Genomic DNA, 11,454 nt, shown 5'->3' with positions numbered 1-11,454 from the left:
CCCTCTGAATGGAGAAGACAACACATAAAACAGCCCCATTATCCAGATAGAGAAATGTTAATAGAATAGACATCCATTATCTGTTCTAGGTTGTGTCCCTCTCTTCTTGTCCCTTTTCTTCTTGTTTTCCTCTCTATGTTTTGTACTCAGCTGACTTTTCATGCTGTCTCTAAAGGAATGAAAGATTTTTTCCAAGCACTAAGCTCACTTAGCTGATTGCTCCTTCCTGTGTTTCCAAAAAGGCCAAAGTAAATAACCCAGTCCTTCTTTTCACTGTAGACAAGCCATGATCTGCTTATCTGTTCTCCATTTTTCATTTGGATGAAATAATAGCTGCATGAATCATGACAGCAGACAAGATAGAGGAGAGCAGGAGGCGGGGTTACCAATCTACTCGCTCTGGAGAGCAGAGTTCGCTGCTTTTAGATGTTGTCTCCAAAGTCTCCAGTAGCAGAAAAAAGTCTCTAGATTTGGCGCTAGGAGCTTTTTAGAAATCAAAGTGCTAGAGGGGTCTGAAAAGTGGCTAAATATAGCGACTAAAGCGCTAAGTTGGCAACACTGCTCTTTGCATGGTTTGTTCTCAAATGGTTTGCTGCTGTCTATTTGGACCTTTCTGAACATGTGCAGCAAATGGACTGATCCAATATGGTGGACACTGAAGGGGGGGGCTGAGTGACACTTATAAGCGTTCTGATGGCATTTTAGCGAAAGTATTTATAAAAAAAATATAAGGTGCACAAATAAGTAATAGTTGTATTAACCATACATGTATAGTTTTTTTATTGGGCTCCCAGGAACTTGGGGCTCTAAGCAACTGCCTATTGGTGACTAATGGCAAATCTTAACCTCTTAACCACTGTCATACCAGTAGAAGTAATGCTCTTAATGCTGAATCACCCATCAAGACAAACATCATAAATTAATTTGAGGAGTCTAGAATTTGTGAATCTGATTTTATGTCAACATGGCCTGCCATAAAGGGATTACTTCAGAGCACAAAGGTGAACAGAGAATGGCTAGAGGAGGTAAATCCATTAGTCTAAAAACCCACTGGAGATCTACCAATATTTATGATGCAATTAACAGAGATTTGCTGCAAAGATAAAGCAGAAGATGCTTTTTTTATCCAGACTGGAGCTCAGCCTGATTGAGCTGCAGTTGGTCTTATCTCAGGATCGAGTCAGAGCTTCTTTCTGCATCTCGTTGGTTGAAGAAAGTTTCATTTTGTGACCCAGTTTCTGTTCAGAGCTCAGTTCTGGATTTATTCCGCTAGAATCGTTCCTGCAGAACCGATGAAACTGGGTGGAGTTTCCCTGACCTCATGAGCCGCCGCTGTGCTTCAGTTCTCATGCTCCATATAAAGAGGAGAATGTAAGCATGGACAGAACCTTTATTTTCATCTTTGAATCTTATTTGGAACATTTCTAATCAATACAGCCTCATATGAAGCAAACATGGAAAATATTCCAGATGCTCATTAAAAAAATTGAGGCTGCATCTTTAATCCATCCATGGATTTTTTCATTCTGTATAAATATTCTTGATGTTGGGTTTACCATAAAAACTGGAGCAGAACACAGAGTGGAGCGCCTCCTATGAACAGAAACAGTAAGGCTGTTTGTTCTGTGGGAATTTCCTCCATGTTTGATTGGATCAGATCAAGTGATCAACCAACCTGATTCAATCCCAGGTTTTTTTCTTCATTAATTCCACTCATTCAGATACAAAAACAGGAAAAACTTTAATCAAAAACAAACGCTGTGCACTTCACAGCAGCGCACTCTTTGTGTACGACAGCAGACACAATGATTGGTTAAACGATCCTTGAAGCTCCGCCCACCCAGACTCCAGTCTGGAGGAGAGATGAATCAGCGCTTCCATGGCAACGGCATCCTGCGACAACGTGCGCAGATGAAGCTGATGAAACAAACAGGTAATGGTAAACAGGAAGCTGGGACACTTTCACAATAAAAGTCTAAAGCTGTGTTGCAATTAGCTCACCTTCAAGAAAAGAGCCAGGTAAGCGTGCGCCAGGTCGAAGTCCCGCCCACTAGCCAGCATCCTGTCAATCATGTGGATGAAGCCGAGCAGGAGGTTGTTGTCTCCGCCTCCTTCTGATGTCAGACAGGTAAGCTCCACGGAAACCGCGGACGGCCCACACTCCTTCAGGATCTGCAGCGGCCGATCGACTGGGGGCATCGGTGGACCAGACAGGAAGTTAATTACAGATTAACAGAATAAAAGCACAGAATCGTAAAAATATTTATTTAAAAATGAGAATAATCAGAAAGCGTTTATTTCTAACAGCAAAAATTCTCATGAAAATATTTTTTACTATTTTTGATACTTAAAAAATTCAAACTTAAAAGTCAAAATGGCAACTTTTTCATCAAACCAAGTAATATGGCCACACACATATAGAGTAGTGCAGAATAAAAACCTTAGAAAAAAAATAAAACATAATTAGGAATGCTTTCTGAACCACATAAGTGAAACTAGTTAAAGTCTGCAAATAACTGCAAAATATTTAAAAAAACAACATAAATATCAAATTTTAAGGTTGACTGATGTGTTATTATTTGAGCTAAAGCCAAAATATGCAAACGCCTCTTATCTTTAGCATCATTAGTGTGGATTATTTGTATTTAATCTGTGTACGGTGTTTCAGTATCGATTATTTCCAAAGTATCGACACTTTTAACAAACCAGACAGAGAATTCCGACTGATTATAGGAAATTTTCCCTTCATCCAGGGAGACAAACGAGGAAGATTTCGGTTAATTTTGAAGTAAATTTCCTACTTACTGCAGCTTTAAATACCGTAAATTATGTGGATAAAGAAAAAAACTGTATAATATTAATTTCTCAACACTGAATATTCAAAAGGAAAATTTAGATTAAATAAATTAAAAAACTTTTATTTTGAAATGCAGACTCACATGATCCAGACTCCAGTGCGGACTCCAAAGCAGAACCGAACTCAGACCTCTGAGCCAGCGACCCCCATCGAAGCACCTTGGACTGACAAACAGGAACCACAACCATATTTAGACGCTTCATGGTCACATGACCCTAAATCCAGAACACCGGCTGATTGGCCCTACCTGTGTGTCCTCTTTGGTTGTCGGGGGCAACGCAAACTGAGGTGTCAGACCAGGAACGGTCGGCAGGAAAAAGGGGGCGGTGGGTGGGGCAGCAGGGGGCGCTGTAGGTTTGTTCCTCTTCTGTAAGAACAGAAACAGCAGCGGGTGAGGGAGGGGCTCACCTGTGATCACACCTGCAGCTGCAGATCAGCTCACCCTGATGGTGTCCAGGTGGAGCAGACTTTTCCATCGGGACTCCGGCATCAGCGACAGGGTCACCAGCTGCTCCCCGAGCTGCTCAGCCGATTGGTACGCATCATCGACCTCCTCTGATTTCAGTTCCTCTGCAGCCTCCTCCGCAGAGACACCAGGAAGCGTCTCCTCAACTGGCTGGTAGTCAGCTGGGAGGGGGCGGAGCCCCACAGGGCCGCACAGACTCCTGTTGTTCCTGAGGAAAGAGATCTGCATTGTGATTGGCTGATACAGGATAGAATCAGTGATGTCACCAGTGCTGTGATTAGTTCAGACCAGAGGTAAATTCCCAGACTGTCCACATGAGCCGTAGCCAGAAAGTCTCCTGTCGGTGACATGGAAACTCCCACGGGCGCCATGGAAACCAGGAAGCAGTCGACTAGACTGTTGGAATAAGGAAACCGTCAATGGCTAAGTGGGCGGAGCCTCCTGCCTTTGAAGACAAAAACTAAGCGATGATGTCACAGCTTACCTGCCAGAGGGGAGGTCCCAGGTCCTGATGGTGCAGTCCATCGCCGTGGTAACCAGCCAGCGGCCATCAGGGCTGAAGGTCTTAGGAGGAAAGAGAACCAAGATGGAGGTCATACTTTCGTTCAGAGGAAGGGAACCAATCAGAAACAACAACATCAGGAAGGTTACAGATTATGATTGTTTCATGATAAAGATCTATTAATCAACATATTTAATAATCATAATTAATGCCAATTAACTAAATAGAGGGTCACAAGATTTGTCACATGTGATCCTACAATTTCATAAATGTAAAAATAAATAAATAAAATAAGTTAATTTAAATCCCTTTTATTTATCAAACAAATTATTTAAATACTGTTTTGTTTATTAAATATAATTTGAGTTTAGTCATTTGTGAGATTGGCAGTTCTTTTCTTATTCGTCTGGATCAATAAAAAGTTCCTTCTTTGTTTTAATCAGGCATATTTTAAGGAATTTAGTCCTTCATGGTTTTAGAAGCTTCTAAACACCATTTTAGAAATGGCCGCCTATCAATAAGTCACTTGATTGATAAGATCAGTCAACATCAGATTAACTTATTAACCGATGACCTGCATCTCTATTCTGAACAGTATGAAGCCGGTAAGTCGAAGCCTGAACATCAAACTGCTACAATCTGTTAGCGTCAGCATCCACTCACCATGTCTGTTACGTTGCCGTGGTGACCTGCAAACTTCCTGACGATCCGTCTGGTTTCAATGTCGACGACGGCTAGTGTGAAGTCATCCAGCGCCACGGCGAGCATCCCGCTGAAGAGACGGAGGAACGGATCAGCGATCGGAGACGGACGCACCCACTGAGCATGCTCAGTTCCTCAGCTGTCTCACCTGTCCCTGTGAAGCCTCATGCTCGCCGGCGAAGCACTCAGCTTAAGCTGATCCTCCTGCTTCCTCGTCTTAAAGCGCCAGAACTTCAGCAGCCAATCGGAGCCGCAGGTGAGGGTCAGCTGGTTCAGCGTGTCTGCAGCAACGCCTCGCACCGCGCCGCTGTGAGCTGCAGGACAGGACGGGGTCAGAGGGGGGCAGACGCAGGATGGAACGAGCAAACGGACAAATAAGCCCACCTTTTTCATCATCACCGTAGCAACCGCGGTGGAGACCAGACTGCAGGTTATAGACATCCACACGGCCACAGGACAAGCCAATCAAAGCAAAGTTACCGCAGGAAGTGATGTCAACAGCCTGGGAACACACAGGAAGGCATTTGGCAAAACAAAGTCAGCAGAGCCATAGACGTCATATATACGTAGACGCCTCATTGGACGCTGGCCTATGTGCCTAGAGGGCGGCCATCTTGGATCAGACCACGGTTCAAACAGCTGCTGTCAGAATGAATTAGAGGCGCCTCAGATCTAATTTTAATCACACTAAAAATAAACAAAATATAATATTACAATAATCTCTTACATGTTAGAACCCCTTAAAAGACCAAAACAAATTCTAAAATATAAAAATATATATTATATATGGCACACATTAACTGATTAAAGAACAAATGTTGGCACATGTGTATGAAATGATTAAAAAAAGTTTGAAAAAGAGTTTTGGAAAAAGTTTTGACAAACTTTAGTTAGAAACAACATACATTTAACAGTCTTAACGAGGACAAATTAATAAAAAATAAAAATAACTTTACTCTCTTTAAATCACATAACAAATTTCCTCTATAGATGATAATACTTATTATCAAAGAGAAATCATAAAAAATACTCGGTAATAAAACACTATATAAATATATGTAAAAAAAAAAACTTTGTTTTTATCATATTAATAGTAAATTGCAAAATATATAACTTTACATATATCCCATCCAGATTCAGTTTAAATAGTTTTTCATCTGAATAATTATATGTATTCTAAAATAAAGGTAATTTTAAAATTAGTTTTGTTCTTTTAAGAGGTTGTAAGAGATTATTGTAATATTATCTCTGACTCGTCTTTCATGTGATTAAAATGAGATCTTAGGAACCTCCTATTGATTCTGACAGCAGCTGTCTGAACTGTGATCCGATCCAAGATGGCCGCCCTCCAAACATGTCGGCCCCGCTGCTGACGGCGTCCAATGAGGCGTCTACGTATATAACGTCTATGAGCAAAGAAGCATGTGCATGAAAACATGCTGTTACCGTGGCAACAGCATCCCTTCTGACAGCTGGAGGCTTTAGATGATGAGCTCCCATGGTGCAGCGCTGGTAGTTCCAGGTGGTGGCGGTCAGGCGGCCTCGGTGACAGGCCACGATCCCGTCCCAGTCCGACTGACGGGTCACACCTGAGAGAGGGAGGGCGAGAGACAATCAGAAGGGAGACAGAGAGAGAAACCCAGCTGCTGCTTAAATCTGATGTTTTCTCTATGGAGTTCTGCACACGCCGTTCTCAGGCAGAAACCCTGAGCTCTTAGAGTCAGGCTGTGTTAAGAGACCCACCAAATGCAAAAGCTGTGATTGCAGGAAGACGCAGCTCCTCGTAGGCCAGCCCCTTCTTCTTGTTCTTCTCCTTTTTCTTGCTTATAGATCCTGAAAAAACAAAAGCATTATTCCCTTCATCCAGACTCCATTTAAAAAAAGCTGATTTTTAGAGAACCCCAGCGAGGATCTGGTTGAACGCTGAACTGACCGTGACCCAGGTTCTTGTTGAAGCGTTCGTGTACAGTGGAGAAGGACTGCAGTGTCCCATCCTGACCTGATGGGGGCAGCAGACCGACGTGAGCTTCAGCTAATTGCGTGAAGCATCAGCTCGATTCTAATCAGATGAAAAACTGTTACCTGCGCTCAGGATGTTCTTTCCATCGTTGCCGTGGTGGTGGATGGTGGTGGGAGGGGCACTGTGGCCCTGACGACACCTGAGCAGCCTGGCCCCGCCCCCCTCCTGGTCAAATATCCAGACCTGAAAAAGACAAAGATCTAAGTGAGAAAAAAATCATTTCCTAACGGGTTTCTGTTGATTTTTTTGGGGTGTTTTTACCTTGATGGCGTTATCGGCTCCGTTGGTGACCATCAACGGCTCTCCGTGCAGGAACGTTGCCGCGGCAACCGCTGTTCTGTGGGCATTTCTCTGCTGGGCTACGAGCTGCTTGCGCTCCAAGTCCCAGAATGCAATGTGTCCCTGAGGACTCCCGGAGGCGACGATCGGAGGGCCGTCTGAAGGAGAGAGGAGACTCTGCGTTACTTCTCAGACAAGATCTGGCGTCACTCAGGGATCCATATTTGGACACCTTGCTGTCCATCCTTTCCTCACCATCTTCAGAACCAAAGTGTTCCAACTCTACACTGACAACTCTCTGCTCTACCTTCAAACATCCCAGCAGTCCAACCAAAGCCTGACATTAAAACCTGGATAGGCCGCAACCCGACAGAACCACTGGACTACAAACCCCCAACCTGACTGACCCTTTTTCTGTTAACCATTTGGACCCACATTAACTGGATGCTGGGTCTGTTTGGGACAAACAGAACCAGATCCTTATCTTTGGACCCATTTGGAACCACAAAGAGGACAACATGTACTCATGAAAACCCCACCGATCCTGGTCCAATCAGAACCCCTGGTCCTGTTCCAATCAGAACCACGGTGATCCTGGTCCAATCAGAACCCCTGGTCCTGTTCCAATCAGAACCCCGGTGATCCTGGTCCAATCAGAACCCCGGTGACCCTGGTCCAATCAGAACCCCTGGTCCAGTCTGACCTGCGCAGGTGAGCTAACTCGGGAGTGAACTACCTGTCCTGAAAGCCAGGGTGCTGACTGGTCCCCAGTCCTGAGTGAAGCTCATCAGCGTCTCATCCAGTCGGATGTTGTGGATGATGATGCGACCCGTCGCCGTGCCAACCCCGACCACATCTACTGCTGGACTCTGAGAAGAGAAGTCGACATTAGATAGTCTTTCAAAATAAAAGCCCATCACCTGGAATATCATCAACAGAAATACGACTTTAAATAACAAAGTTTATAACCTCCGCCAAAGAGGTGAAGTTTTTAGGAGCGTTTGTGTGTCTGTCTGCGTGCAGGATAACTGCACACATGTAGCGGATAACCGATATCGTTACCGATGTTAAAGCTGGACAAAAATAAGTAGTCATTGAAAATCGCAGTTTTGTTATCCATTTCTGACACTAATAATATACTCAAATATATTTTCATATGCTGATATCAAATTGATTTTTAAAAACGCGGTATCGATCTATTTTACTTTCAAAATCTCGTGAAATTTCATCGTTCTGTTACAAACTCTCGTGATATTTTGCAAATTCTTGTGAGATTTTGTTAGTAAAATAGATCGATACCGCGTCAATATATCAACATATAAAAATATGGCAACATTTGGTGAATTTTCGGGGGATTTCGTAGCATAACGATGACATATAGCAATATTTCATTAGTAAAAGAGATTGATATGGTGTTTTTAAATGGCAATATATCAGCATATGAAGATATTGGGATATTTTAATGGATCAATATTTTTTCCCTCGTCTTTAGAAGTTTTTAAGTCTGTAAAAAAGAAGTTTTTGAGGAAGAAGAAGAAGTAGGATTTTTTTTTTTTTTTTGACTTTAGAAACTCAGAAGCTGATCAAATATCGGGTTAAATATCGGTGGGGTGGCCGATGTCCGATATTCAGTTTTAAGGCTGATACCGATAGGGGGCAGATTATATCGTGCATCCCTAGTGCGTTCACACTAAACGTCCATGTCTATGGCAGCGCATCTGAGCATTCCAAACAATCCGAAAAGCTATTCTCTAAGTTTTATGGTAAACAGACAGAGGAACCGCGCTAGCCTGATGTGTAAATGGTCGTAAGAACCAAGCTTTGCGCGGTTAGCTTACTGAGCTTGGTCCAGACTCGGCACGGATCGGTTTCAGAGGACTAGTGGAAACGGAGCACTTCTAAAACTATTTTTTCTAAGGAAATAAAACCAAGGCGTTCTCTAGCTTGTAACAACAGAACAAAGCAGATCGACAACCAGAGAGCCGAAGCATGTTGACCAGCGTCTAACCAGCGTCAAATACGGGTATGTCGCTGATATTTTTGATTTATGCCCAATATTGAAGCGTGGTCTGCGCTATGTTATTCCACGACACAACGCAAGAGAGACGATCAGGAACTAGCCAGGATTGTGGGTGTCTGCGTGTCAGTTTGACGAGCTTTTTCGCCGTCTACAACCCCTCATCCAACGCCGGACGACACACAGTTCACCCGTGTTTCCCAAAGGCTGGCCGTGGCGCTGCGTGTTTTGGCTTCGGGGTAAACCAACAGACCGTCACACAGCGCTACAAACTAGCGTCCTGCACGGCGTCTGGGAGAGTGTCCGCGGTGAGCCAGGCGTTGTGGACGGCGCTACAGCCCGAGTTTCTGCCATTAGGGACCAAACAGGTATACGCATAGATTAAAGGGGATGTAGTATTGACTAATCAGAGGCCTCCTGTGTGCGGAAGTGGGGGGCACATCTGCGATAACTGCGACACACGCAGACGACCTGGTTTCTGAGCATAAGCCAGGCTTTAGCCGATACACGATTAGAAAGCAGCTGACTGATGACTCACCTGCTGCAGGACGGTGACGGCTGCCGACCACCCAGGAAAGGTGAACAACAGCTTACTGAGAAGAAAACAGACAGTTAGCAAATGTTGCCATGGCAACGGAACACAGATTTAAAACGCCACGCCCTCGCAGCAGCTGCCCCCACCTGGTCTTGATGTTCCACAGCTGCAGAGCTCCCTGGGAGCTGCCCAGCAGCACCTTGTTCAGGTACGTGCTGGGGTGCATCATGGCTGACACATCAAAGGTGCCGGGGTCAAAGTTCAGCTGTAGGTAAATATCTGTGGGACAATTGAGTAAACTATGGTTGATATCAGGACAGAAGAGAGTGACCGAAAGCCCCGCCCCCTCCGCTTACCTCCTCCCTGAACGTCCCAAACAATGACGTCGCCACCGCTGTCGGCAGAAATCAGCTGATCGCCCAGCGGAAGAAGCAGACGCACGTCATGCTTGTGTCCATGGTAACGCATCACCACCTGGGCAGAGATCCAAACACAAAGAGCTTTATTAACTGGGCTGGAACAGACAGGGGGTCAGGCAGACGGGAAGCCGGAGGTTTCCTGCCTCTTTGTTCCGAGCGAAGGCGCAGATCGTCGTTCCGCTGGCGGCGAACACCAGCATCCTGTCAGCCGCCAAGCACGTGATGTCATCTGCCAGACTGTTACCTGGGAAAACAGACAGTGTTACGTCACAGCCAATCAGAGAGCAAGATTCTGCAGCGTCATCAGAGGTACTCACTGACAGAGACGATCCCGAGGCGGCTCACCTGCAGGGAATCAGACACGTCATCAATGATCAGCTTTGACGTCATCAACTGCTTCATCAACTCATTTATCCATTATTTTATTCATTCAGCCAACCACCGTGTGACGTCACCGCCCCGCCCCCAAACAGTCATCAGTTTTCCATTGGATCAAACTCATTAATTCAATAAAACAAAATAAATTAAAAGAAATACTTACGTTGAATGTGTGAAAGCTTTGGCCCACTGACGTCACCACGTAGAACTCCCGGTGCTTCATATGGTACCGGAGCGCGTGCGGCACGTGGTTGGAGTAGAGCCCCAGAACGCGGAAACCAGAGAACAAGGAGCTTCCGGCGCGCGGCATGTTTACAGGCCGGTAAACAATCAACAAACAAACAACAAACCGGTAAACAAACAGTAGGAGGAACAACCGGGAGCAGACCGCAGGATCCAACACACGGAGGAGCGCCACGAAACACTGTCCGACCGGAAACCTAACCCATAAAACATAGGTTCCTCTCCCCGGAAACCAGGGGGACGTATTTCAGTGAAACACTCTATTTTTTAATAAGTTGTAACATTTCTTCCTATACATAAATTAAAGATTTAAAGCATTCATTTAGATAAAAACTAGAAAAGGAAGCAAATAAAAGGGTAAAAAAACATTTAGAACAAGACAGTCTGGTATATACAGGATGAATTGTAAAGCTTTATTATTTGTCTTAAACTTTGTTGAAGTGGCAATAGTTCAGATTAGTCTTTGTTGTTCAATTTTGTGGTTATTACATTTTACAAAAATAATTGTAAATTCTAGCAAAATTCCAAACAGTTAAAGTTAAAAAACAATCAACTGGACTTTGTTTTCCAAGTTTGAAGATGTTTCGCTTCCCATCCAGGACGTTTTCTCAATTCAAAATATCAGGATTAGCATTAAGTTCCAGGCATTAATAGAGTAGCCCAACAAAAGCCTTGTAATGGATAAAAAAAATACAGTTTGAAACTGGAAAACCAGCTCCACCCCTTAATAATGAGAGTCATTGAGGTCATTATTGGCCTGCAATCCCTGATACTGAAAAGGCAGTCATTAAGGGTCATTGTTGTATGGAAGAGGATTAGGGACACTGAAAAAATAAAATGTGATGCTAACATGTTTGTTAGCTGTCAGAATTCAGTCAGAATTCTGATTCAGGGTAACGTTGGTTGGCTTTTCTCTTTTAACATAAATGGCTTCCTTCAAACCCCCTTTCAAATTCTGAGATTAAAGTCAGAATTATGAGTTTAACATTGATTAACTTTAACTTTTTGGAATGATTATAACCCGGATGACTGAGAA

At 43.9% G+C, this 11,454-nt stretch overlaps 1 protein-coding gene across 1 annotated transcript; it reads right to left on the bottom strand.

Moving 5' to 3' along the window:
- Positions 1-1,720: 1,720 nt before the first annotated feature.
- On the bottom strand, positions 1,721-10,614 carry wdr36 (WD repeat domain 36). Its single transcript, XM_038272010.1, has 22 exons — positions 10,339-10,614; positions 10,115-10,142; positions 9,941-10,041; positions 9,735-9,852; positions 9,525-9,657; positions 9,382-9,436; positions 7,563-7,695; positions 6,809-6,984; positions 6,610-6,730; positions 6,461-6,526; positions 6,271-6,360; positions 5,974-6,116; positions 4,912-5,029; positions 4,676-4,841; positions 4,489-4,597; positions 3,808-3,887; positions 3,612-3,719; positions 3,300-3,531; positions 3,105-3,224; positions 2,940-3,021; positions 2,002-2,189; positions 1,721-1,917 (listed from the first exon to the last, which is right to left on the bottom strand). Exons 1-22 carry the CDS (start codon positions 10,483-10,485, stop codon positions 1,768-1,770), a joined length of 2,664 nt encoding a protein of 887 aa, XP_038127938.1. The 5' UTR covers positions 10,486-10,614; the 3' UTR covers positions 1,721-1,767.
- Between the last annotated feature and the right edge of the window lie 840 nt (positions 10,615-11,454).

Source organism: Cyprinodon tularosa, unplaced genomic scaffold (genome assembly GCF_016077235.1).
Source record: "Cyprinodon tularosa strain WSP-4 unplaced genomic scaffold, ASM1607723v1 ctg813, whole genome shotgun sequence".
NCBI lineage: Eukaryota > Metazoa > Chordata > Actinopteri > Cyprinodontiformes > Cyprinodontidae > Cyprinodon > Cyprinodon tularosa.
The sequence above is the reverse complement of the archived record's forward strand: the minus strand, read 5'-3'. Positions and strand labels throughout refer to the sequence as shown.